General features: G+C 47.7%; 1 protein-coding gene across 3 annotated transcripts in view; it reads right to left on the reverse strand.

Moving 5' to 3' along the window:
• INTS2 (integrator complex subunit 2) overlaps positions 1-27376 on the reverse strand; it is a 244818-nt gene that overhangs the window by 153130 nt on the left and 64312 nt on the right. For all 3 annotated transcript variants that reach the window (XM_063954030.1, XM_063954028.1, XM_063954029.1), the window contains exons 6-8: positions 24974-25104; positions 24613-24786; positions 2595-2812 (exon numbers count right to left, since the gene is read on the reverse strand). In XM_063954030.1, the coding sequence (XP_063810100.1) occupies positions 2595-2812; positions 24613-24786; positions 24974-25104 (523 nt within the window). The remainder of the gene's footprint in view (positions 1-2594; positions 2813-24612; positions 24787-24973; positions 25105-27376) is intronic.

Consider the following 27376-nt stretch of genomic DNA (forward strand, 5'->3'; position numbering starts at 1 on the left):
TGTGGCTATCCGCGAGAATTCATACAAAATATACACAAGATGGTATTTAGTGCCAGACCGATTGCATAGAATATATCCCGACGCCTCAAACCTCTGCTGGAGGAACTGTGGACAAGTGGGCACGTTCTACCATATCTGGTGGGCTTGCCCAATAATTGCTCGATACTGGGCGATGGTCCGCACGCTCCTCACTCAGATAATTGATTTGACAGTGCCTCTCTCACCTGCTAACCTTCTCCTTTGTGCCCCACCCGATCACATCTCTAGAGACTCAAATAAACGGATTCTTCATATCTCTTGCGCAGCCAAATACCAAGTAGCACGTAATTGGAAAGCCCCAGAAGCACCCAGCCGCCAAGCTCTAATGAATAGGATTTGATTTATCTGAAACATGGAATACATCACCAGCCTTCAACATAACACGGTACAAAAATTCCACTCTATATGGCTCCCCTGGTACAGACATCATAACTCCCCCTTCCCAGGTCTACACTAAATACAAGACCCGACTAACAAATACTATTACACCCCCCCCCCATCCCCCTTTTATTTTCCCCTCTCTTCTCTCCTCTCCTTTCTTCTCCTCAGGCCCTTAACTCAGCAGAGAATTCTTTTCCCTTTCTTTTCCCCCTCTTTATTCTTCTTCCGTTCTCTCCCTTCCCACCTAATATGCCCGACACTTTTTGAAACTTTTACAATGCTGTTATCAACAGGCTCACGCATTTTTTGATGTTCTATTTTAATTTTTCATCACAAATTTCCTTAATGTTATGTTTCTAGTCTCTAGGATCGATGTTATAATGCTACATACTCTCCCCGATTATTATTTTCATAGAGAATATGTATTTATCTGTTTTTCTGCTGGTTTTTCTGTACCATGTTCATTAACTATACATCTCCCATACTGTTTCATGCTGCAATGTATGCTTCTCTTCCTAAACAAAATTTCATGATCTAAAAAGAATAACTAAGCCTAGACATATGGGGTAACGAGTGGCAGAGAAAATGAGACGGAGGCGGAAAGTGACAGACTGCCAGGTGTAAAGCCAGTGTGCCCGGGAGGTAGGGATGGACATCGGTGGGTTAACCATTGATGGTACCATTTATGGTTAAATACGATCGTGTAAAGTAATTTATGGTAAACCATCAAAGTTCTTTTCTGGTCATCCCTGCTTTGTTACTCAATGGGGAAATCGGAGGAGAGAGGTATGTTGGTGGATTCACTTCGGGGGGGGGGAGGCTTGGGACCTAGGCTCTTTGTCCTGACGCCAGTGAAGGGGGAAAAACATTGCTGGGCTTTGTGTTATTGATTCTCCACAATCGATGGCAAAACCATCTGTCATTGGTGATTAACCATTGATGTTTGTTAGCCACCGATGATAGAAGGCAGTCAGAAGGGCACCAAATAGGAAGGTAAATATTAGGGATGGGGCGGGCGAGCTGAGGGAGAGAGACAGATTCACACTGCACGCTACTGTCCCTGCTTCTGCCTCCCTCACACATAGCTGCTGCTGTTCCGGGACAGCACTACTCCACTGTGCACGGAGACCCCCTTCACTCAAGAAATGTTAGCGACAGCGCACACAACCCCAAACTCCTTCACAAACACATACATACATAAAACCACTTGCTACCATGCAGAGGGGCACCAGAGGCATATAAATATTAGGGGAGATGAGAGAGAGCTGAGGGCACGGAGAGGAAGGGGACAGACGTACATTGCAAACTACATCAGTAGCCACTGTCACTGCTGCTGCCTCCTCCACATACAGCTGCTGCCATGCTGGGACACTTATCATGCACATACACCCTCTGCACTATTACACTCACTGTGCAGTAAGTGGTTGTATGTATGTGTGTGATACACACACATACAACCACTTACTACATATAGAAAAGGTGCATTGCACAGAATGGCTTCAGAGCAGTCACTTTCACAGCCTGAGGTGCTTCTACCCTACCTTCCATGCGTGACGCTATACAGGAAGTCAGTGGATCAGAATAGCGATTTGCCGATATCAGGTTGATCGGACAGATAATTGTTTAATGTATGTCCAACTTTAGAATGATATATGAACAGGCTTAGCGGCTTTGGCTTTTGTCACAAATTATGCTTACTGCAGTAGATGAACTGTCTTCTGAGACACCCAGTATCTGCTCTAACTCTCTGTTTTGCCATCTAAAAATGACACTGGCTGCATCATCAGACCATTGAGCAACCGTGGAACTGCATATTCCAATGCAATCCCTGACACTGACAGGCTTGCCAATGAAAGTCACCCCTCCATGCAATTCTGATCTGTCACCTCCCACAGTGACCATTGGAATGCATGCACAGAGGAAAAACATCACATCTCTCCCTTGTCCGTGTCTGAATCAAGCCCAAAGAGCAGAGTGGAGCAAAATGACCACTAGACTAACTACATACAGCTAGCTAGTGACATTTGAACATCTTAATATTCCACAATTCAGACTGTCCTGAGCTCTACATAGCAGAAAATAATTTCTAACAACATTACAGATCCATTTACAATAACACACAATGGATTTCAATACATTAGGGGAAAAAGAATGAAATAAAATAGAGCACGTACTTAAGGCCGGCAATTCCCATCAAAGCACAGTACAGACGGAGCAGGGCGCTGGCTTTGACTACATGTTCCTCTTTGAGTCCACAGTACACAGGAACTCTACACTCCATGTCTCCGTCCTCTGGCACTTGCGTGTTCTCAGCCGGGAGTATTCCCATCAACTCTGAGAGGAGCTGCTTTCTCATCTGCCACAGCACAGAGCTGCTGTTTTCTCTTCTTCTCTATGGTGGGAGAGAGTTTTAGTAAAAGTACAGCTGCAGCCATCTGTTAAAAAAAATGTGATATTCCCTAGACAAAATTTCACAATAAAAAAAAGGGTTACCAGAAGTTTTTTTTGTGAGCCTGTAAAATGCTTTGCACAAGCCTTCAAACACTTGGCTAGTTCTCTCATTTTACTAAACAAATCCAACACTGAGTTTTGGCTATCTGTGATAGCTTTATTTCGAAGCACTAATAAATGCATTTTTCTTTTCTTTTTTTTATTCTTTATTTATACGTGGTTAAGCATAGTAAGAAAACATTACATGAAGACATGGGACAGTTGGCCATCAGAACCAGCGTCCAGCATAAACCACAAATTTTCAAATAGACAACAAAGTTAGTCAATGAAAAAAGAACAGTAACCTTCAAATGTAGAATTCGGGGGGGGGAGAGAACCACGGTATAATCTGTGCACGGTATATATCCTGGAAATAGTAAGATCAGAAGAAAGAGGAAGAGGGGGGTCAAGGAGGAGACGAGAGCAGACAAGGAAAAGGGAAGGTAGAGGAGAAAGAGAGAGAGAAGAAAAGAGAAGGAGAAGGGCCGGAAGGAGGAATAGTAGGCAGTGCCCATGGGTCTGCGGAGGAAGCTAGGAGCAAGAGGAGGGGGATGGCAATCTACGTTCAGCAGCGAGCCAGGGGGCCCAGACCTGCTCAAAAATGTGACCCCGGTCGTGGAGATAGTATGTAATCTTTTCCACTGAGGCAATGTGCCAAATTTTAGTTTTAAGGGACGGGAGGGAGGGTGGGGAGGGGCTCTTCCAATTAAGAGCTATCAGCGACTTTGCCGCCGTTAGGATATGTGTGGCCAGCTTTTGGGAAAATTTATTGAGCAACGGGGGAGGGTAACATAGCAAAAAGATCCAAGGATCTTTCAGCACAGGAGATTCCAAAAGCGAATTGAGGAGGGAGTGGACTAGGTTCCAGAAGGAAGCAATGGCCGGGCAGGTCCACCATATGTGGAGCATAGTGCCTCTAGCCCCGCAGTTCCTCCAGCAAGTAGGGGAGGAAGACGGAAAGAATTTGTTAAGTCGGTCGGGGGTGTAGTACCAACGGTAGTAAACTTTGTAGGCCGTTTCCTTAAAAGCAGTGGCAATAGAGCATTTAGCAATCCCCAGTCTCATGTCTTCCCAATCTTCACTTTCTGGTGGGGGCCCAAGATCACGTTCCCATGCGAGCTCATGGGGCCGGGAGGGGGGAAGGGAGGAATCTAGTAAAAGAGAGTAGAGTTGGGAGATTAGGCCTTTGGAGAGATGGGAGTTGATGCATAAGCTTTCAAAGGGGGTGAGGGCACGAAGTAAGGCGGTGGAGGGGAGAGAGCCTAGGAAGTGGCGTATTTGTAGGAATTGGAAGGGATTAAGTGGGTGTGAGGGGGTCTTTTGTTGGAGGTCAGGCAGGGACAGCCATTGGCCCCGATCGCCAAAGTTGGTCGGGAATTTGAAGCCCAGCGTTATCCATAAATGGAACCTCACAGTTGAGAGTCCAGGAGGAAACATAGGGTTCTGCCAGATAGGGGTCAAGGGCAAGGGGGTAGTGGTGAGACCCTTCTTCAGGGAGAGGGAGTCCCAAGTTTTAAGGTTAAATTTAATAGTGGGGAGAAGTTTAGAGGTTGGGGGTCGGGAGGTGGAGGGCAGACCCCACAAGGGGGTCAGGTCCGGGAGACCAATGAAGGCTGCCTCAATATCCAGCCAAGATACAGATCCCGGAGGAGCATAAGAGGTGACAATATGGGATAGGTGAGAGGCGAGGTAGTAAAGTTTGACGTCAGGAAGGCCTCTACCTCCCGCGGAGGTTGGCCTTTTCAGGGTATTGGCGGCGATGCGGGGGGTCTGTGATTCCAAATAAAACGCACAAGGGCTCGATGGATAGTGGGAAGAAAGGAGGCCGGGACTGCTACTGGGAGGGTCTGGAAAAGATCAAGCCATTTGGGGACTATGGTCATTTTAACCGCTATGATCCTGCCCAGCCACGAAATAAAGAGACTGTTCCAGGAGGTCAGGTCAGCGAGTGTGTTGGTGAGGAGGGGTGGAAAGTTTTCCCGGAAGAGGGAATCATAACGAGAAGTCAGGTATATCCCCAGATATTTAATCTTTGTGGGCTGCCATTTAAAATTAAAGTTAGCGCGAAGGGACTCAGCCTCTCGATGAGGGATATGAAGCAGCATAGCCTCGTATTTGGAGTAGTTGATCTTATACTCTGATATAAGGCTATAAGAATGCAGGACTGAGAATAAGTTTGGGAGTGAGATAAGGGGTTGGGTCAGAGAAAGTAGGATGTCGTCAGCGAAGAGGGAGATTTTAGGGTCGGTGCGGCCTACTTGTATTCCGTGTATATCTGGATGCGCTCTAATTTGAGAAGCAAGGGGCTCAATAATGAGGGCAAATATTAGCGGCGAGAGGGGGCAACCCTGACGTGTACCATTTGAGATGCTAAGTGTTGCGGATGGGACACCATTGATTAAGACTGTGGCAGAGGGGGCGGAGTATAGTGCCAGGACGCCAGTGAGAAAGCCACCGGACAAGCCATAGGCCTCCAGGGCGGCTCTCAGAAAACTCCAGGAGATCCGGTCAAATGCTTTTTCAGCATCCAAGGAGAGCATGATAGTGGGGGATCTCCTGGAGTTCGAGATATGTATAAAATCAATAGTACGCCTGGTGTTATCTCTCGCCTGACGGCCTGGGATAAACCCCACCTGGTCGTAATGAACAAGGGAAAGGAGGTATGGGTTAAGACGGTTGGCCAGGATCTTAGCAAAGATTTTCAAGTCCAAGTTCAAGAGAGATATAGGGCGGTAGCTAGCGCAGTTAAGGGTGTCCTTGCCTTCTTTGAGGATCACCACAATTCTAGCCTCCAACATCTCAGGGGGAAAAGGGTCGCCATGGACAATCCTATTGAACAGGGACTGAAGGTGGGGGGAGAGAAGAGCAGAGAATTTTTTGTAGTAAAGAGCCGTGAACCCATCCGGGCCCGGGGATTTGCCAACTTTTTGCATGAGTTTAGTCTGAGCAATTTCTTCCACCGAGATCTCACTGTTAAGATGGTCCATGGCGTCCTGGGGTAATCTAGGCAAGTTAGAAGCAGAAAGAAAGTGGAAGGCTAGATCGGAGTGGGGCAGAGGGGAGGAACCAGGTGGGGGGGTGGGAGGTTGTACAGGTCAGCGTAGTAGGATTGGAAGGCCGCTCTAACGTCAGTGGGGTCTTGGACAAGTTCATTGAGAGAGTTTCTGATAGAGACAATATTAGTTTTGGCTCTCGTGGAACGGAGTCGTGCCGATAGGATCTTGTCCGCCTTGTCTCCCTTTTCATAAAAGGATTGGCGAAGCCACTTAAGACGTATGGCCACCCGTGCAGTGAGAAGAAGATCAAGTTCCGCCTTAACAGTACGAAGTTCGGACAAGACAGCCTGGTCGGAGGACGCCTTATGCTGGGTCTCAAGTGAGTGGAGTTTAATAGAGAGTTTGTTAAACTGAGAGAGGGATTGTTTTTTAGCTTTTGAAGCTAGGCTGATAACGTGTCCACGAAGAACTGCCTTGTGTGCCAACCAGAGAGTGGACCTAGAGATATCAGGGGTATCATTCAAGGTAAAATAGTCAGAGATCGTGTCCCGAAGTTGGGAACGTATCTCAGGGTTGTGGAGGAGGGAGTCGTTAAGGCGCCATGTCATGGGGCGAGGGCGTGAAACCAGACCTGAGAGATCGCAGGTGATAGGGGCATGATCGGACCAGATCAGCGGATGAATATGGGCATCGTGAAGATTTAAGGCGAGATCGTGGCTGAGCAGGACCATATCAATGCGGGAGTAGGAATTATGAGGGGCAGAGTAAAAGGTATAGTCGCGGGCAGAGGAGTCTTTTATCCTCCAGGAGTCGTAGAGAAGTTTGGAATGCATGAGACGGAGGAGGGATCTGGAGCGGAAGGAGTCCGACGAGGAAGCAGTAAGGGGAGAGGGAGAGCGGTCTGTGGATTCAAAACGGAGTTAAAGTCCCCAGCAAGTATGAGGTCGCCTTGCCGGACTCGAGTAAGGAGGTTATCTAGCTTTGTAAAGAATCGTTCCTGTCGTTGGTTAGGGGCATAAACGTTGGCTAGGGTACAGAGGTTGTTATTAAGTTTCCCCACCAGGACAAGAAACCGGCCATCTTTGTCGGGATATGAGTCTAGAAGGTCAAAGGTGAGGTGGCGGGCAAATAAAATCGCAACCCCCCGTTTCTTGGCCGAGTGGTCGCAGGCATGGAAGGAGTCAGGGTATGGTTTACATTGCAGGGTAGGGTGGGAGTCATGCAGGAAGTGAGTCTCCTGTAGGAAGACCAAGTCACCTTTATGGAGTTTAAGGGAGGCAAAGAGCTTACCTCTCTTTTGGGGGCTATTCAAGCCCTTCACATTAAAAGATAGTACCCGGAGACCCACGGGCAAGCAACGATGAGGTAGGCAGATTAGAAAGAGCGGAGCGCACTGAAAGTAGAGGGAGGAGAGAGAAAGATAGAGAAAAAGGATATAAAGCGAGAGAGAGTGTGGTCAGAAGGGAGGGGGGAAGGAGAGGAAACCGGGATGGGAGGGAGGGTGGTTGGTCATCCGGCAGTAGAGGCCAGGACCGGTAGTGCTGACAGGAGAAAGGGGTACTAGGTGTCGGGAGGGCACCTAGGTCAGCAAGAGGGCTCAAAGCCCTAAGGGGGCGCGGCATGGGGTCCGGACCACGGATCACAAGCCGCTTGGCGAAGGGTAGGAGGCAAAGCTGGAGAGAAGACAGGAACAGAAGACAGATGGAGCGCCTGCTCCGGAAGGGAAGGGAGAGGGGGGGTAGATGGAAAACTAAAAGTCAGGTTTCAGCATGTTAACATATCAGCAGCGTAACATTTGAACAGGGGGTAACAACAGAACAGTCGTGAGGTAACTAAGGGGCCGGGAGATCAGAATATGGGGAGCCTAAAGTGGAACAGCTCCCCGGGTAGGGGAGTGCGACCAGGAAGGGTCGACCCAATTAAGTAGAGAAGACATTGAATTAGAGAGCTGAAAGTCCATCAGGGAACCGGAGGTGGAGCCCGGGAGGCCGCAGAGGCCGGGACCGTAAACCACTCAGATCGAGGGGGCTGAAGCGGGTCCAGCTGTGTCCGTGGCGGCAGGCGTTGAGTATGGATATCTTGTTCGGCGGTGGGGATGCCCAGCTTGGAGAGCAGCGTTTGAGCCTCGGATAGATCCCTGGCCGTGAGGAGCTTCCCTTGGTGCCAAACCAGGATACGAAAAGGGAAACCCAAGCGGTATTTAACATTATGACGGGAGAGCAAGGAAGTAACGGGTTTGAAGTCTCTGCGTTTGGCCAGAGTGAGCGGAGATAAGTCTTGGAAAATCTGAAGAGGGGTATTCTGGAAAGTCACAGAACCCAGCCGTCGGGCCTCCATCATGACAGCATCATTCGCAGTGAAGTAGTGCAGTCGGAGAATGACATCCCTGGGCTGGGAGGAGTCCTGGGAGCGAGGTCGCAGGGCTCGATTCGCTCGATCCAGGAGGAGATGTTCCTCAGGGGTGTCAGGCGACAGGTGTGCAAAGAGGCGCTTGAGGTAGAGGTCAAGATGGGCCGCCTCGACCTCCTCAGGGACACCTCGGATCCTCAGGTTGTTTCTCCTCGCCCTATTGTCCTGGTCCTCATGCTCCTCCCGCAAGTGGGCAACATCTTGGCGGAGTTGATGGAAGTCGGTCTCGACCGTTTGTTGGAACGACACCACCTCTTCCACTCAAGTTGATCGGTTCTGGAGCCGATGTCGGCAATATCGGATTTCAGGGAGTGGAGAGCCTGGACTGAGGTCTTAATATCCCGCATCTCCTTAAGGAGGGAGAGAAAGTCCTTGCGGGTGAGGGGCGTGAGAAAGTCGTCCTCGGCCTCCGAGTCGGAGGGACCCTGGGGGAGTCCAGGAGCATCAGGCCTGCTCTTGGCCAGGGTGTTTTTTTTGGTAAGGAATGGTGTGAGGTCGGACCCCTGTGACTTTTTGCCACCCCTGGGCATCGTGAACATATGAAGAAGGGGGTGGACAACAGGGTGGGAAGTAGAGGTGGCGCTCCAGCAGTGAGGCTCAGGACCAGGGAAGGTAAGGCGAGGGCCTTAAGGAGGCATCATGGTGTGGTCAGCCGAGCACGGCAGATGAGGTAGGTCCAGGGAGTCCCAGGAGAGCAGAGGCCCCGGAGAGGAGTCAGACAGACAGAGGTCGCAGGAGGCGGAGCTCCGTGAAGGACCACCTCCGTTCAGGGACCGCGGAGATGAGCTATAAGGATGGCAGGAGCCAAGCGGAGAGAGGCGGCAGGGGTATGTAGACACTGCAGGCCAGTAGTATTGTGTCCCCAGGCAGGAAAGGGGCGTCTGTGGGCCAAATAGCAGGCTCAGCCGGACCTCCACGTCAGTGTAATGTCTGCGGCAGTGGTGGCCGGGAAGTCGAGGCTATGGCTGAAGTGGTGGTGGTGGGCCCCAAACCGCGGTCCCCTCGCGGGCAGCCCCGCGGGACCGCAGGCAGCAGGAGAAGGCGGTCAGGTCACAAGGGGCCGGGGGGGCGGGGGGAGAGTTCCTCACTGCACCGCCAACGATCCACAGCAATGACAGTGCGGCTCCCGTCTCCCTCCGTTACAAGCTCCCCGAGAGAAGCCTGCAGGAGCAGAGGCAAGATGGCCGCCGGTCCGTGTGAGGTGGAGGGGACGCAGCCGTCAGTTCAGTCCTCCGGACGGCAAGGGTAAGGCAGCTGTCCGCGGCTCGTGCAAGGCCCCCCACGGGTGGAGCGCCAAGGAGGAGGCAGGGTGAGCCCACCCGCTGGCAGTACGAGGTGTCCGGGGGTCTGGCGGGCCGGCGCCAAAATCAAGGCCCCGGCTTCAGGCAACCACGTCTCTCCCTCTGAAATTCAGCCACTACTGTATATTAATAATGCAGGTCAGTTTCCCAAAGGGCCCCACATCCGGAGCCCAGAGCAGGCAGGGGGGGGCTCGGGCCCAATGATCTTGATAGGGCAGGGCACAGTCCGGGGTCTGCAGGAGGAATCAGCCGGGTCCCTGGAGCTTCGCGCCAGCCGCGCGCCGTTTCCGGGATCGGCCAGTCACTCGAGGCAGCGGCTTCGCCCGGGAGTGTAGGCCGCAGCAAACGGGACCCCAAGCTCAGTGAGAGGCGCAGGCAGCGGTAGCAGGGTCCCCAGCAGGCGGATGGGAGAGCAGCCCCTCCGGGAAAGCAGGTATGGGGCAATTAAGACAGGTAGAAACGGGAGCTGGGTAAAGGCCGGTCTGCTCCGTTAGCCAGTCAGGCCACGCCCCAATAAATGCATTTTTCAATGTGACCTGTGTTATGTTACAAGATTTTAAGAATCTGAAATATGCTGTTCGCATAATTAGTTAATCCATGTGTTGAGGAAGACCTTAGTTTACATTGGTGAAGAATAATTAGCAATAAAGGACAAAACATCCTGACAACTGGCCTGCATCTGTGGTTAATTCAATGAATACTGAAGAGCATCACTAACACTCCACACAACCCTGGCACAATCTCCATGCAAATGTAGCTACAAGTTTAGCCATCAAGAACTATACTATAAAAATCTTGAACCTAGCTATAGGTCACTTACATTTTGGCTTGTGGTCTGTGGTCCAGAGGCCTGGAGATGTGGGCTATGGGAGCCAGTGCTTGTCGGATTGCCTTGTCTAAGTTCTACATGCAAACAGCAACAAGGCACATAGAAAGACTCTTCACACTCCTGCTGCTACTGCCATCATCAGTGTCAGACATGCCTCAGATGCTATATTAACCAGGCACATTGAGCCGTGCTTAAATTACATTCTAAAGGTGTATACTGGTACACGAACACACAGTCCGCACTTTTAAATCTATTTATTGAGAAAATAAACAACTTTTAATATATAGTAACAGACAGTAAAGATGTACCACTCCACAGGCAACATATTTGTCTAATAACACTAGATATTGGGGATGGTAAACATGAGACAAGACAATAAAAACACTGATCAACTTGCAGCACTAAAAGAGAAGGAGCGTGTGGGGAGGATTCAGCTAGAGGTAGCGTGAGGGACGCAGTAGGTAGGGTTGTAGGAGTGAAGGGCGAGATGATGACTGGAAAAGAAGGGAGAGGGGATATATTCCATTGCAAACACAAACCATATTCGTTCACAACCTCTTGCTTGGAGGGGGTTCCGAATTTTTCCAATTTTGCATTATTTGGTATCTTGCTGCACTAGCGATACGAAGGAACAATTTGGCTTTTTGTTTGGAAAATGTGGGACTGGGAGGCAGAGTAGTAGGTGTGTTGGGTCAAGTGATAGCGAGTGTCCTGCTAGAGTAGTGGTGAGACACTACCATAGACCAAACGGAATCCAGTCTTTAGGTCCACACATTAGGTTGACCTCTATTGGTCGACATGGTCACTAGGTTGACATGAGTTTAAAAAAAAATACTTTACGATCCACGTGGACTACGACTGGGAATAGTAACCAGGCCCGAAGCATGGCGAATGAAGAGAGCCATGCGAGGGGTATACGGTGAACTGAGGTTCCCGGTCACTTTACAAAGAAAATGACACCAAAAACATGTAAAAAAACTCATGTTGACCTTTTTCCATGTCGCACTTGTTCATGTCGACCTAATGACCATGTCAACCTATTTCAGGTGTCGACCTAGTCACTGTCGACCAACAGTGGTCGACCTAATGACTGTCAACCTAGTTATTAAGGTGATTTTGGGACAGGGCTACTAGGTATGAAAGGAGGAGCCTAATTGGTTGCAGTGCCTCCAGCAGAGAGCTGGGACACCTGGGTACACCTTTATCAGGCATTCCGGAACCATGGGGGTCATCCCGACCCGATCGCAGCGTGCTTTCATTCGTACAGCTGCGGCCGGGTCACTACTGCGCACGCGCAGGGGCCGTAATGCACTTGTGCGCCGTTGTCCGGCGTAACGACGAAGGGAAAGAAGAAAACGATCGCAGCGGTGATCGCTTGAAGATTGACTGGCGGTGGGCATTCCTGGGCGGCAACACAGCGTCCGGAGCAGTTTTCAGGGAGTGGTAAGAAAAACGCAGGTGTTTGAAGAAACGCAGGCATGTGTTTGACGTCAGAGTCAGGGCCGAACAGGCTGAAAACGTCGCAGCTGGTAAGTATGTCTAGCCCTACTTACAAACTGCACAAATTTATTCCCCATAGCAGGGCTGCACAAGCGAACACAGCCTTGCTATGGGGAAAAACCCACCACCATAGGCGGAGTATAGTTGATCGCACGGGCTGCAAAAAGCAGCTTTGTGCGATCAACTCAGAATGAGGGCCCATGTACCATCTAGTTAGAACTATGTAAGAGCTCTCTTATATAGCGACACTAATTGAGGACTTTACAGCGGATCACATTCCTGGCATTCGGACTCAGCTCGTGGCAAAGTATCTTTCCCAAAAGATAAGCCTGCTGGATCACAGAGCGGATCCCACGGGCTAAAGTCTGTTTGGATGCCGGCCATCCTTGCTTGTTGACATCATCTAATATATAAAAATGAAAATTTGTCCTTCTGTCTGTTTTTCTATACAAATCCACAGTTTACAAGCGAAGATCGGGAAATTTTACATACAAGGGGATTAAAACACGGCGGAGGCAACTAAAACAATTTGAAATCCCTAGCACCCCTAGGGAGGCAGACAGCAGCACAGAGTATATCAGGATACAGCAAAACTCGGGAATTGCTGGAGCAATGTACTCAAAAATTGGTACACATATGCCTTACAATCTGGAAAGAAACACTGTAGAGGGAAGACACCCTTAGGGGTGAGGCAGACAGCATAACTCTGGAATGCCTGCAGAAATTTACAACAAACTTGGTACACATATGACTTACACTCTGGAAATAAACACTGTGGGGGTCAGACACTCCTAACACCACTAGGGCGGGACAGCAGCACAGAGTACGTCAGCAGACAGCAAAACTGTGGAAGGCCTGGAGCAATTTACATAAAACTTGGTACACATCTGATTTACAATCTGGGAACAAACTCTGTGGGGATTAGACACCCCTAGGGAGTGGGACAGCAGCACAGAGTATTTCAGGAGACAGCATAACTCCCGAATGCCTGAAGCAATTTACACAAAACTTGCTACACATATGACTTACACACTGGGAACAAACACTGTGGCGGTAACACACCACTAGTACCCCTAGGGGTGGGCCAGCAGCACAGACTATATCAGAACATGCATGATAACTCAGTGATGACAGGGCTGCATGTGACATGGCAAGTGACATGATGTGAGGAGGGGAATGCAGGTAGCAAAAACCCACACACTGACAGTTATATAGTAGAAGTAGCACGGTCCCCCAGCAGCACAGAGTATATCAGGAGATACATAATGTGCTGCGCTATATAAGAAACTGTAAAAAACTCGATAATTTCACAGGGCCAGTGACATGATGTGAGGAGAGGAATGGAGGCAGCAGGAAGTCACAGACTGAGCGTTGTATAGTGGGAAGAACAGGGTCCCTTGGGGGAACAATAAGGGGTCCGGCCAGTACACAAAGTGCGTCAGGGAAGCAAGATATGCCTACATACTAGATCTCCAACCAACGAAATTTAACTAACAACTATCATTCTAATTTACCATCCTCATCCCGTAGCAAAGCACGGGTATTCAGCTATCTACAATGTTATTTATACTGTGTGTTTAATATTTACATTCAATTTAAAAGGTGAAACGAATATATTATATAGACTCATTATATGCAAAGTGAGATATTTCAAGCCTTTGTTATAATTGTGATGATTGTGGCTTACAGTTTAAAAGAAAACCAAATCCAAAATCTCAGAATATTAGAATATTACATAAAATCAACAAAAAAGGATTTTAAATACAGAATTGTCAGCCCTCTGAGAAGTATAATCATGCATATGTACTCAGCACTTGGTTTGGGCCCCTTTTGCATGTATTACTGCCTCAATGCAGCATGGCATGGTTGCTATCAGCCTGTGGCACTGCTGAGGTGTTATGTAAGACTAGGATGCTTCAATAGCGGCCTTCAGCTCTTCTGCATTGTTTGGTCTACTGCCTCATCTTTCTCTTGGCAATGCCCCAAAGATTCTCTATGGGGTTCAGGTCAGGCGAGTTTGCCGGCCAATCCAGCACAGTAATCCCACGGTCATTGAACCAGGTTTTGGTACTTTTGGCAGTGTGGGCAGGTGCCAAGTCTTGTGGGAAAATGAAGTCAGCATCTCCATAAAGCGTGTCTGCTGAAGGAAGCATGAAGTGCTCTAAAATGTCCTAGTAGACTGCTGCATTGACTCTGGACTTAATAAAGCACAGTGGACCGACACCAGCAGATGACATGGCTCCCCAAGTCAAAACACAGACTGTGGAAACTTCACACTGGACTTCAAAAGCATCTTGGATTGTGTGCCTCTCCATTCTTCCTCCATACTCTGGGACTTTGGTTTCCAAAATTTGCTCTCATCAGAAAAGAGAACTTTGGACCACTGAGCAACAGACCAGTTCTTTTTTTCTTGTCAGGAAAAGGCTATTCAAAAGTGTGGGGGAGCTTCACAAGGAGTGGACTGAGGCTGGAGTTAGTGTATCAAGAGCCACCACACCCAGACGGATCTTGGAAATGAGATTCAAATGTCATATTCCTCTTGTCAAGCCACTCCTGAACAACGTCAGAAGCGTCCTACCTGGGCTAAAGAAAAAACAGAGAATCTATGGGGCATTGCCAAGAGAAAGATGAGAGACATGAGACCAAACAATGCAGAAGAGCTGAAGGGCGCAAGGATCCTGGTCTTCCATAACACCTCAGCAGTGCCACAGGCTGACAGAATCCATGGCACACCACATTGAGGCAGTAATTCATGCAAAAGGGGCCCAAACCAAGTACTGAGTACATATGCATGATTATACTTTTCAGAGAACTGACCTTTCTGTATTTAAAATCCTTTTTTTTTTTTTTTTATTGATTTTATGTAATATTCTAATTTTCAGAGATTTGGGATTTTCTTAAACTGTAAACCACAATCAGCAAAATTATAACAAAGGCTTGAAATATCTCACTTTGCATGTAATGAGTCTATATAATATAATACTGTAGTTTCGCCTTTTAAGTAAAATTACTGAAATAAATGAACTTTTGCACGATATTCTAATTTTCTGAGTTTCACCTGTACTTGCAGTAAATATCTAAGCTTGGTGCGAAAGACGAGAAACTGAGACTTACAGTACATTCGGTTCACTTTTTCCACATTTTGTTAAGTTACAGCCTTATTCCAAAATGGAATAAATTATTTTTTCCCTCAAAAATTCTACACATAATACCCCATAATGACATCAATAAAACTTTTTGATATTTTTGCAAATTTATTAAAAATAAAAAAATAGGATTTTAATAACTACCGGTAAATCCTTTTCTCGTAATCCATAAGTGATATTGGGGGAAACTAGTACGATGGGTATAGATGGGGTCCAAAGGAGCCAGTGCAATTTAAATTTCTTCAACTGGGTGTGCTGGCTCCTCACCTCTATGCCCCCTCCCACAGGCAGTTATAGGTAAAAATGTGCCCGAAGGAGAAAGGACATATATGAGAACATGATAAACAGAAAAGGTGGTGAGATTTACACACCAGCACACCATTAACATACAACACCAACAGCTGAAAAGGTAACTACAGAACAAGAACCTGCAGAAAAGTCCACGCTCTGAGGTGGGCGCCCAATATCCCTTATGGACTACGAGAAAAGGATTTACCGGTAGGTATTAAAATCCTATTTTCTCTAGAATCCATAAGGGATATTGGGGGAAACTAGTACGATGGGGATGTCCCAAAGCTTCCAAAAGGCGCGAGAACGTGCGGAGACTGCTGCAGCACCGCCTGTCCAAACTGGGTATCCTCTTTGGCCAGGGTATCAAATTTGTAGAACTTCACAAAAGTGTTCTTCCCCAACCAGGTAGCAGCTCGGCATAGTTGCGAGGCCGAGACTCTACGGGCAGCCGCCCAGGAAGAGCCCACTGATCTTGTAGAGTGGGCCTTTAGAGACTTAGGAACAGGTAAGGCTGCCGACACATAGGCCTGTTGGATAGTAAGCCTAAGCCAACGAGCAATGTACTACTTTGAAGCAGGGCAACCCTTCTTCTGCGCCTCATAGAGCACGAACAAGGAATTAGTCTTTCTGACCCGAGCTGTACGCTTGACATAGATCTTCAAGGCACGCACAGCATCCAATGCCTCTAGAGGACCAGAAGCGTCAAAACTGGACGGAACCACAATAGGTTGATTCGGATGAAAAGCGGAGACAACCTTCGTCAGGAACTGCTGTCTAGTCCGGAGCTCCGCTCTGTCCCCGTAAAAGACCAAAGTACGGACTTTTACACGATAAGGCCCCCAATTCTGAAACGCGTCGAGCAGAAGCCAGTGCCAGTAACAGTCTTCCACGTGAGGTACTTGTCTTCTACCGTCATCAGAGGTTCAAACCAGGAGGACTGTAGAAATTTTAACACTACATCCAAATCCCAGGGTGCCGTAGGCGGCACAAAAGAAAGTTGTATGTGGAGTACCCCTTGCAAGAAGGTCTGAATTTCTGGCAACTCTGCAATTTCTTCTGAAAGAAAATGGAAAGAGATGAAATCTGGACCTTAATGGAACCCAGACGTAAACCCTTAACCACACCAGCATGCAGAAAATGTAGGAAACATCCCAAGTGAAACTCTGCAGGCGGATACGTTTCTCGCACCAAGAGACATATCTCCTCCAGATAGGATGATAGTGTTCTGAAGTCACAGGTTTCCTGGCCTGAACCATGGTTGCAATAACCTTCTTGGAAAGGCCCTTGTGAGCTAGGATGTTCCGCTCAACCTCCATGCTGTCAAACGAAGTCACCGCAAGTCTGGGTAGACGAACGGTCCTTGTTGAAGAAGATCTCTTCTGGGTGGTAGATGCCAAGGGTCTTGGTCGGACATGTCCAGAAGATCCGCGTACCACGCCCTCCGAGGCCAATCCGGAGCAATTATTATTGCCTGGACACCTTGATTCCTAATTCGCTTAGCACTCTTGGGAGCAATGGGATCGGAGGAAAACAGGTAGACCAGCCAGTACGGCCAAGGCAATGCCAGTGTGTCCACTGCCCTCGCCTGAGGGTCCCTGGTCCGCGAGTAATACCTGGGAAGAATTCTTGTTGAGACAAGAAGCCATCATGTCTATTTGTGGGCAACCCCACCGGTCGATGATCTGCTGGAAGACCAGATGGTGGAGCCTCCACACCCCCGGGTGGAGATCGTGACAACTCAGGAAGTCCGCTTCCCAGTTGTCCACACCCGGAATGAAGATTGCCGACATGGCTCTTGCATTTCTTTCCGCCCAGAGGAGTATCTTTGACACCTCTCGCATGCAGGCTCTGCTTTTTGTCCCTCCTTGTCGATTGATATATGCCACCGCCGTGGCATTGCCCGACTGTACCTGGATCACGTGATCCTTGAGCAGAGAGGCGAGGCTTGAAACAGAGCATTGTAGGTCGCCCAAAGTTCCAGAATGTTGATCGGAAGGATGCTTTCGTGGGCTAACCACCTGCCCTGGAACTGCGCCCCTTGGGTGACAGCTCCCCATCCGTTGTGAGGAGGGTCCAATCAAGAATCACGAAACTCCTGCCCTCCAGGAGATTGGAGGACTGTAGCCACCACAAGAGGGAAATCCTCTCCTGAGGTGACAGCCGAATCATCCGATTCATCTGGAGATGCGATCCGGACCACTTGCTCAGGAGATCCAACTGAAGCGTTCTGGCATGGAACCTCCCATACTGGATTGCCTCACATGGGGCAACCATCTTTCCCAACAATCTTATGCAGAGATGTGCAGACACTCGAGTGGGTCAAAGCACCATGCAAACCATCTCATGAAGTGTTTTCGCCTTGTCCTCTGGTAGAAACACCTTCAGGGCCACAGTATCCAGCAACATCCCCAGGAACAGGAGCCTCTGAGTTGGCTCCAGGTGGGACTTCTGTAAGTTGAGGATCTACCCATGGTCGGACAGAAGACGTATGGTGCGATCGATATGGAGCAACAAAAGCTCCCTGGATCTTGCCTTTATCAGAAGATCGTCCAGATACGGGACCACATTGATCCCCTGGACCCAGAGTTGAAGCATCATCTCCACCATCACCTTCGTGAATACCCTCGGGGCTGTTGACAGGCCAAAGGGCAGTGCGTGGAATTGGAAGTGATCGTCCAGCAGGGCAAGTCACAGGTACGTCTGATGAGGAGACCAAATGGGAATATGGAGATAGGCGTCCTTGATATCCAAGGAGACCATAAAATTCCTGTTCTCCCAGGCCCGCAATCACTGCTCGCAGGGATTCCATTTTGAACTTGAATACCCTCAAATAAGAATTCAAGGATTTCAGATTCAGAATAGGGTCTGACCGAACCATCTGGCTTCGGCACTACAAACAGGTTTGAGTAAAACCCCTTGCCGCGTTGCAGTAGTGGTACTGGCAAACAATGACATGGGACTGGACCAACTTTCGGATAGCCTGTTGCAACATAACTTGCATATCCTCCAAAGCTGGTAAGCTTGATTTGAAAAAATCGTTGAGCTCCCTGACCCAGGCATCCTGGCAGGAGGTCTCCCAGACGCGGCTGAAGTGACGCAGTCGGGCTCCCACCTCGAGGTCCCCTCGATTGGGTGGGCAACGTCATGCTGAGGCCTTAGTGGAAGCAGAACTGGTGGACTGTTCCTGAGAACTGGTACTTGCAGGTTTTCTGGACTTACATCTGGTGCCTCTAGCCGCATTGGAGGCACCTCTGGCCTTCGATCGAAATGTGCGAGACCGAAAGGACTGGACAGAAGGTCCCGGATAATGGGATCCAGGTCATCCACATCATCCTTAATATCATCATCTGAATCTGATTGCAGAGCAGGTAAACCACACTTCTGGGGACCTGCATGAGAGAGGGGGGCTGGGTATCTGCCCTGGCAGCTAAATCTGCAACAGCTTGTTGCAGTAACCGAGTCTTCTGCACATTAGCAGTGAGCTGGGAAGACATATCTGACATCATAGTCTTAAGAGACCCTAACCAGTGGGGTTCTGGACCCTCTCCCCCAGCCCCTGCACTGGGTTGTGAAGACTGACTGCATTCTTCACAGGAAACAGAATCATTATATAATGGAGATAATCTGGTGTACATACACTGCACAGCTTGTGTTTACCCATATTTCACATTAAGCACAATAACATACACAAAGACAGTTATAATTCAAGCCTGCCCTACTGTATATGAGAGGAGACACAGATGAGAGAGGACACCAGCACACCCTGAGCTGCACAGCCCCAGCGAGGCAGTCAGCTTTCTAAACACAGTAAACACTAACAATTTAAGTCCTACAGAGGATCAGGATAGTGTACACAAGCGGATCTCCGCCTTCTACACCCTGTACCAGTTTTCCACCGTTTCTTGTGAGGCAGGCAGCGCTGTGTGTGCTGTAGATGGCTCCTGTAAGCAGAGGAAGATGCCAAAACGCCTCAGGTCCCGCTCTGAGTCAGCTCTGCTCCCCTCACACAAGTGCTAGTCAAGCCCTTTTGTGCCAGTTCTACACGGGGGATCTTAGCAGGACCCCCCCAGGAGGGTCCCGTACACCGCGCCCGTGCTCTGCCGCACTTTGAACCGGGGCCCCCAGTATGTACTCACCACCGATGTCACCTTCAGGCAGCATTAGGGGAGTGTGGCGTGCTGCGGCTGTGACAGTCAAGGCACAGTACCCCGCTGTACAACAACCCCTCAGGACAGTGGTCCTGCAGCGGGGAAGCGGCTCTGCACCTCGTAAGGCCGGTGACCGTTCACCCCCTAACTCCCACGGTGCAGGTATGCTGTTGCCCAGACAGCATACCGAAAATAATAAGTTTAAAATGAAATAGAAGAAAACTCTCTGGAGCTGCAGAGATGTGCATCCTCTCCTGAGGGCACTTTTTTCTAACCTGCCTGTGGGAGGGGGCATAGAGGGGAGGAGCCAGCACACCCAGTTGAAGAAATTTAAAGTGCACTTGCTCTTTTGGACCCCATCTATACCCATCGTACTAGTTTCCCCCAATATCCCTTATGGATGCTAGAGAAACTAAGAAATCACATGTACATTAGTATTCACAGCCTTTGCTCAAACTTTGTTCATGCACCTTTGGCAGCAATTACAGCCTCAAATCTTTTTGAATATGATGTCACAAGCTTGGCTCACCTATGTTTGGGCAGTTTCACCCATTCCTCTTTGCAGCACCTCTCAAGCTCCATCAGAATGGATGGGAAGCGTCGGTGCACAGCCGTTTTCAGATCTCTCCAGAGATGTTCAATTGGATTCAAGTCTGGGCTCTGGCTGGGCCACTCAAGGACATTCATAGAGTTGTCTTAAAGCCACTCCTTTGATATTTTGGCTGTGTGTTTAAGGTCGTTGTCTTGATGAAAGATGAACCGTCACCCCAGTCTGAAGTCGAGCGTTCTGGAGCAGGTTTTCATTCAGAATGTCTTTGTACATTGCTGCATTCATCTTTGCCTCTATCCTGACTAGTCTCCCAGTTCCTGATGCTGAAAAACATCACCACAGCATGCTGCTGCCATGGTATTGGCCTGGTGATGAGAGGTGCCTGGTTTCCTCCAAACATTACGCCTGGCATTCACGCCAAAGAGTTCAATCTTTGTCTCATCAGACCAGAGAATTTTGTTTCTCATGGTCTGAGAGTCCTTCAGGTGCATTTTGGCAAACTCCAGGCGGGCTGCCATGTGCTTTTTACTAAGAAGTGGCTTCCGTCTGGCCACACTACCATACAGGCCTGATTGGTGGATTGCTGCAGAAATGGTTATCCTTCTGGAAGGTTCTCCTCTCTCTACAGAAGAATGCTGTAGCTCTGACAGAGTGACCATCGGGTTCTTGGTCACCTCCCTGACTCTCCTCTGATCGTTCAGTTTAGACAGACGGACAGCTCTAGGAAGAATCCTGGTGGTTCCGAACTTCTTCCATTTACGGATGATGGAGGCCACTGTGCTCATTGGGACATTTAAAGCAGCAGATATTTTTCTGTACCCTTCCCCACAATCCTGTCTCGGACGTCAACAGACAATTCCTTTGACTTCATGCTTGGTTTGTGCTCAGACATGCACTGTCAAGTGTGGGACCTTATATAGACAGGTGTGTGCCTTTCCAAATCATATACAATCAACTGAATTTACCACAGGTGGACTCCAATTAAGCTGTAGGAACATTTCAAGGATCATCAGTGGAAACAGGATACACCCGAGCTCAATTTTGAGCTTCATGGCAAAGGCTGTCAATACTAATGTACATGTGATTTCTTTGTTTTTTGTTTTTAATAAATTTGCAAAAATCTAAAAAAAAAAAACATTTTCATGTCATTATGGGGTAGTGTGTGTAGAATTTTGATGGAAAAAATGAATTTATTCCATTATGGAATAAGGCTGTAACATAACAAAATGTGGAAAAAGTGAAGCGCTGTAAATACTTTCCGGATGCACTGCATTAGATAAAGCACACAAATCTGACACCCTACAGGCCGAAGCGATCACCAACAACAAAGAAAAAGTCTTCCATGTTCACGTAATTCCAGATAATCAAAATGGTCAGACTGAAGAGCCTGTGGGCCTAATTCAGAACTGATCGCTAGTAGGCGATTTTTGCACTGCTGCGATCTGATAGTCGCCGCCTACTGGAGGAGTGTATTTTAGCTGTGCAATTGTGCGAATGCATGTGTAGCAGAGCTGTACAAACAGATCTTATGCAGTCTCTGCACAGCCCAGGACTTACTCAGCCGCTGTAATCACTTCAGCCTGCCTGGGACCGGAATTGACGTCAGGAACCCTCCCTGCTAACGCTTGGACACGCCTGCGTTTTTCCAACCACTCCCAGAAAACGGTTAGTTGCCACCCACAAATGGCTTCTTCCTGTAAATCTTCTTGCGATCGGCCGTGTGAATGGTTTCTTTGCAAAAACCCATCGCTGAGCGGCGATCCGCTTTGTACCGTGTGACGTGCCTGTGCATTGCGGTGCATACGCATGCGCAGTTTAGATCTGATCGCAGGCTTAACGAAAACGCAGCCTAGCGATCAAGTCTGAAATAGCCCCTGTAGCAACAGCAGCAAGTCCATCGGTTACACCAGAAAAAGGAAAAGTGGTTGGATATAGTGGTTGGAAAGGTTCACACAGCTGGCAAAAAGGCAAACATGCGCTAAAAATGGACTAAAGAGTAGACACCTCAACCTTTAAGGAGAAGAGGTGAAGGCCCATGTCCAGCCCCGCTTGTAAAAAGGACAAAACTCGGGAGAGACTAAAAGCAGTCAAAGAAAAATACCTTGGCTGAGCACCAATCAAAATAGGCCCACCACACGGTAATGCATTTGTGCAGGAAACTAGCTACCTGGCCGAAAGCATAGTATGGACCACAGAACTGGAAAAACCTTTAGATTTTAGGGCTCTTCTCAATAGCAACCCAGTCAAAGCTAGTCGAGTGGGGTCTAAAAGTGGGCAGGGGCCCTGAGACAGAAGGTCCAGAATCAGAGGTAGATGCCAAGGCACAGTTATGGACAGCCTTCTGAGATAGTGTACCAAGCACATCTCAGGCAGTGGGCCTACAAGGATGGAGCCCCCTTCCATCTTCATCTTGAGGAGGATGTGAGGAAGCATTCGTAAATCGTGGGAAAAATCTAAATGAGTGGAAACAACCAGGGAACTGAGAGTGTGCCCACCAGGAGAGCTTCCAAATCTAAAGTCCTGGAGCAATACTGAGGAATTTATTGTTGTGACTGTAGGCCAACATAGCTATATCCAGATGACACCAGGAGTTGATTAACATCTGGAACACATCAGGGTGTAGAGACAACTCCCCCCACATGAACGTCTTGGCGGCTGAGGAACTCCGCTTCCCAGTTTTAGACTTCCGGGAGGTAAACAGCTGAAAAATCCAACATGATGATTGATATAAGATGGCGGACGCGTTGTCGGATTGGACTTTGACAGCCTTGGTGAACTTGACAAAGGACCCTGTAAACCGCCAGAATCTTCAAGACGTTTATGGCAGACTGGATTTCGACTCGTCCCATGGCACAGAAAAGTGTGATGTTGGTGACCATTCCCCAACCCCTTGAGCCTCACGTCCGTCGTGAGGAGGACTCATTTCAGAATCAGAAATGGGCGACCTTTGTCCCAGTGAGACGTTTGGAGCCACCAGAGGAGAGAGTGACGCACCTCCTGGGACAAGACCAACATCTGGGACAGAATACTGAGGGGAGAGCGGTTTCACATGGAAAGTAGCAGCCTGGAATGAAACTGGGCGTATGCCACCATATTGGAAGTGGATACCAGTTTGCCTAGCACTATCACGCAAAGATGGACAGACACCCAATGTATCCGTATGAGAGATCGATCCAGTCTATAAGGATAATATCTTGTTCGCTGGCAGGTGAAAAACAGTCTAAAATTTCTCCCAGATGGAGCATCCGCTGAAAGGGAGTAAGACTGGACACTTTCCAATTGATGAGCCGGCCGTGTGTCTGCATAAATTGTATCGTCAAAGGGATCTGGTAACGAAGAACAGTGGGCCTAATTCACTAAGGAATGCAAACGCTAAGCTGCATGCAGCAGCTTTGCAATTGCAGTCCTTAGCAACGCAAATGCAGGAGGAGGTGCATACCACCTCCTCCCTGCATTTGCAATGCGATCGCATCTCAGATGAACAGGCTGCGAAAGCTTAAGCTTTTTCAATATTGTAGTCACAGTGTGCCCTCAGAGGCCAAGGTAACTCCGTTTCACGATGCAGTGCTTGGCCTCGCCACTCCCGGAAAACAGGGGCGACGCCCCCATTTTCCCCAACGCCACCCACCCTCGAGAACGCCTCCCAGTGTGGGAATGGGCCAACAAAAAAGGTCATCCAGAACGGGCACGATTCGTATTCCTCATTGTCGGAGGTCGACCGCCATGACAGACTTCACTTTTGTGAACACACGAGGAGTGGCTGATTGTCCAAAGAGTAAAGCCCAAACTGAAAATGATCCGAGCAGACAAAAAAAACAAAAACAAAGGAAGCGTTGGTGGTCCTCTTCAATGGGAGGATGTGTAGAGGAGTCCCTGATGTCCAGGGAGGCCATGAAGTCTCCCGGTACCAAGGCCTGAATTATAGACCCGAGAGACTGAATCGGGGAACATTGAGGAAGATATTGAGAGACTTGAAATTCAGGATAGTACGGAACAAGCCATCCGGGTTTTGAATGAGGGAAAAGGTTCCCCTTCGGGGAGGAAAAAACATGTCCCGCACCTGGGGCACCAAAGAAAAACCTGGCAGCTGCAGACAAAAGAGGGGTATAGGGAAGGCGAAGCCTGTGATGTCTGAGGCAAAGGTTTAAATCTTTGGTGTCCAGGAGCCCTGGCTCAACCTATACCCATGGGTCCAGTGTTCCCCATGGACGGAAAAAAAAAAAGCCACACTGCAATAACCACCATTCTAATAGTAAAGTATACAGGTGGTTACCATTGTATTCAGTGTTGGATATGTTGTTCTTTAACATGAAAGAATTGGTCGAGGACAGGATATTTTTGAAGTTACTTTGTGTGTGTGTATGCATGTGTACTTTGAATAAAACATGGCTCGAGACCAATACATCTTCTTTAATAATTTATTTTATTTATGTCTGATTAAAATAATGAACAACACTATGCAATTTTAAGGTCTGAATAAAATAGAACAACGGCGGCAAAGGAAATATGCAAGATACCAAAAGCAGACTCACCAGCTGACCATTCCGAATAAATGTTCCAAACCAGGTCCGTACTTTAGCATTGGTCCCCAGGAGCAGTCCGCTCACAAAACATACCATATTGCTCACACCATCATCATCGGCCTCATGTTTAGTATGATCCAGCATTAAAGCTACACCAAGCCCCGGAAGGTGGCATTCTTCTACCTGTCACATAGTACAATTATTTGTTAAGTTAATTAAGAAAAGAATTGACTTAAGTAACAAGTACATACACATAACAAACAAACTTGTAACCAGAAGACATTCTATTAAGCTTCACGCCATCATGTTTTTCTAATTATCACCAATAGTGATAAGAAGATTTCCCTTTACCCAATAGAGTGACCCTTACCACCATTCCTCGCACTTTAAGGGCATGGGATGGATTCATTTTGCACAGCTGGCGCAATGCTTCAGTTCTGCGTCTCCCACCAGCACTCTCCTCATCTTGGCGCTCTCCATTCTTTATCAAACTGCTGCAAACTATTATAAATATATGAAACGTCAAGCATAATACAAGGGTGTTAAAGTATTCATAAAATAAGAGTAGAAAAATAAACTGCATTAAGCAAGTAGTGCCAATACTATAAATATCTTAAGCATCAGCATGTTATCGTTTTATATTACAAAAATATTTTATGGAAAAAAAATACTAAAATATGCCATTTGCATAATTAGTTAACCCATGTGTTGCGGAATTTTACATCATCACTTGGTGTCTCCCAGTGAACCTCCTCACCCTCCCATGTGAATGTGCACTCACTTGATATTGTCTTCACTCACCGTTGCGTTATTTCCAACTACTCCAACTCCCCATTCCTCCTCTGATTTCCTGCTCTCTTTTATCCTATCCCTCTCTGCTTCTCCACCTCTGCCTAAAGGGCCCTACACACTGGACAACTTTTAGAAAGATATAAAAGATATCGTAAAAAAATGAACGATATATAGTTCATTGTGGAGGCACAGGCGATGAACGATGCGTGTCCCCGCAGTCGCTCATCATTGCAAGCCAATTTGGACGATACTGATGTTTCCAATCTCAAATCATTCAAATCGATCATACAAATAGTTTAGCGTGTATGCAAAACATCGTTACCGAAAAATCGATCATTGTTCATATCGTTCAAAAAGCCCATTGTGTAGGGCCCTTAAGGCTACCATCACTAAGCATAACATTGAGGCTATTGACACCATTTCCTTATCCTCCCTGTTCGATTAACTTTTCTCTCCTTTTCTCTCTCTATCCAGAACAAACCACTTTCTTAAACAATGCCTCTCTTCTGCTCTTGTTTCTCCGGTGACCACTATTCACCCTCACAGATCAACACCGGCTTTCCAAACAGACCAAATGTCTGCAAAAGCGTTCACATACTGCCAAGCGACAGTGGAGAAAATCACCCTGCCTTCTCCGCTACCTCTCTCCTTCCGTTTGTTCCCATCTTGTCCTCTATCTTTCCCTCTCATCTGGCACTGTCCCCTCTGTATTCAAACATGCCCTTATCTCCACTATTCTTTCCGAAAATAATTTTTATTGAAGCATCAATAATCCAATTTCAAATCATTGTGACAAATCGTAAGAAAGTTTTCAGGACTACAGGAAATCAACATGCATGAACATGAAATATGAGACCTCTTCATACTGTTAAATAATATAATGTCACAATAATGAGGTACTAAATGTATGTATACATATGCACATATTATATTTGAACAAAAATCAGGATAAATCACAATCAGAGTCACTATTTGCCATGTCACCAGTGCCCCGCCATCCCCCCGCCACCCCCTCGGTCAGAATAGGCCTCATTTAAGAAACTTTGTCCGGCTCCCACTATCCACCAAAATATTGTATTACAGAGGAATCGGAGGGTCATTTGCTGCCATTTGTGACATGTACCAAGTCGTGTCTTTTAGGCTATTATGAATTGGTGTTCGTATTGGTAATAAGGTGGCTATATATGTTTCCCACATTAGGAAGAACCTCTCCACCTTAGCCTCCCTAGCCAGAACTACTTCAACCCACTGCATCCTGAATAGATAATGTAATTTAGCTTTAAAAAGTGACAATAGTGGCTGAGATGGTTGTAACCAGGTTTGTAGAATGGTCTTGCAGGCCGCCGCTCCTATAGCTAACAAGAGACGTTTGCCGCCATGCGATGTGCGAGCATTGGGAAGAAGCATGCCAAACAGAGCCCATTCAGGTGTCATAGGGATATAATTAACCAAATTATCAATTGAATATTTTCTGACCTGAATCCAAAAACTTCGGATTATGGGGCAATCCCAAAGACAATTAAATAAATCTGCTGAATTAGCGCCACATTTGTAACAATTGGAATTTGGTGAATCCCCTATCAAGAATCTTCTATTTGGAGATAAATAAGCTCGATGTAAAATGTTCAAGAACATAGCTATACAGTATATGGAGAGTAAGGTAATAGAGTACATGCCTTGGCATGAGAACGTAGTATATCATTTGAAGATGCATTAGGAAGTTGGGAGAGCCACGGGGTTAGGTTCTTATCAGACTTATCTGGTATAAATACCCGACGTATGCAGTTATATGTTAAGGAAATAGCTTTTTTTGTCAAGCATTGGTTTTGTAGTAGTGTGTCTAATGGGTTATTCCAGTCCGAAGGTGAGAAAGGTCTTATAATAAAACTAATGTAATGTTGAGCCTGAAGGAATGCAATAGGATGATTCGCCATCCATGGATATTGTTCCCTAGCCTCCTGGAACGTGGAGGGCCTCCTCA

This window comes from Pseudophryne corroboree, chromosome 2 (genome assembly GCF_028390025.1).
Source record: "Pseudophryne corroboree isolate aPseCor3 chromosome 2, aPseCor3.hap2, whole genome shotgun sequence".
Taxonomy (NCBI): domain Eukaryota; kingdom Metazoa; phylum Chordata; class Amphibia; order Anura; family Myobatrachidae; genus Pseudophryne; species Pseudophryne corroboree.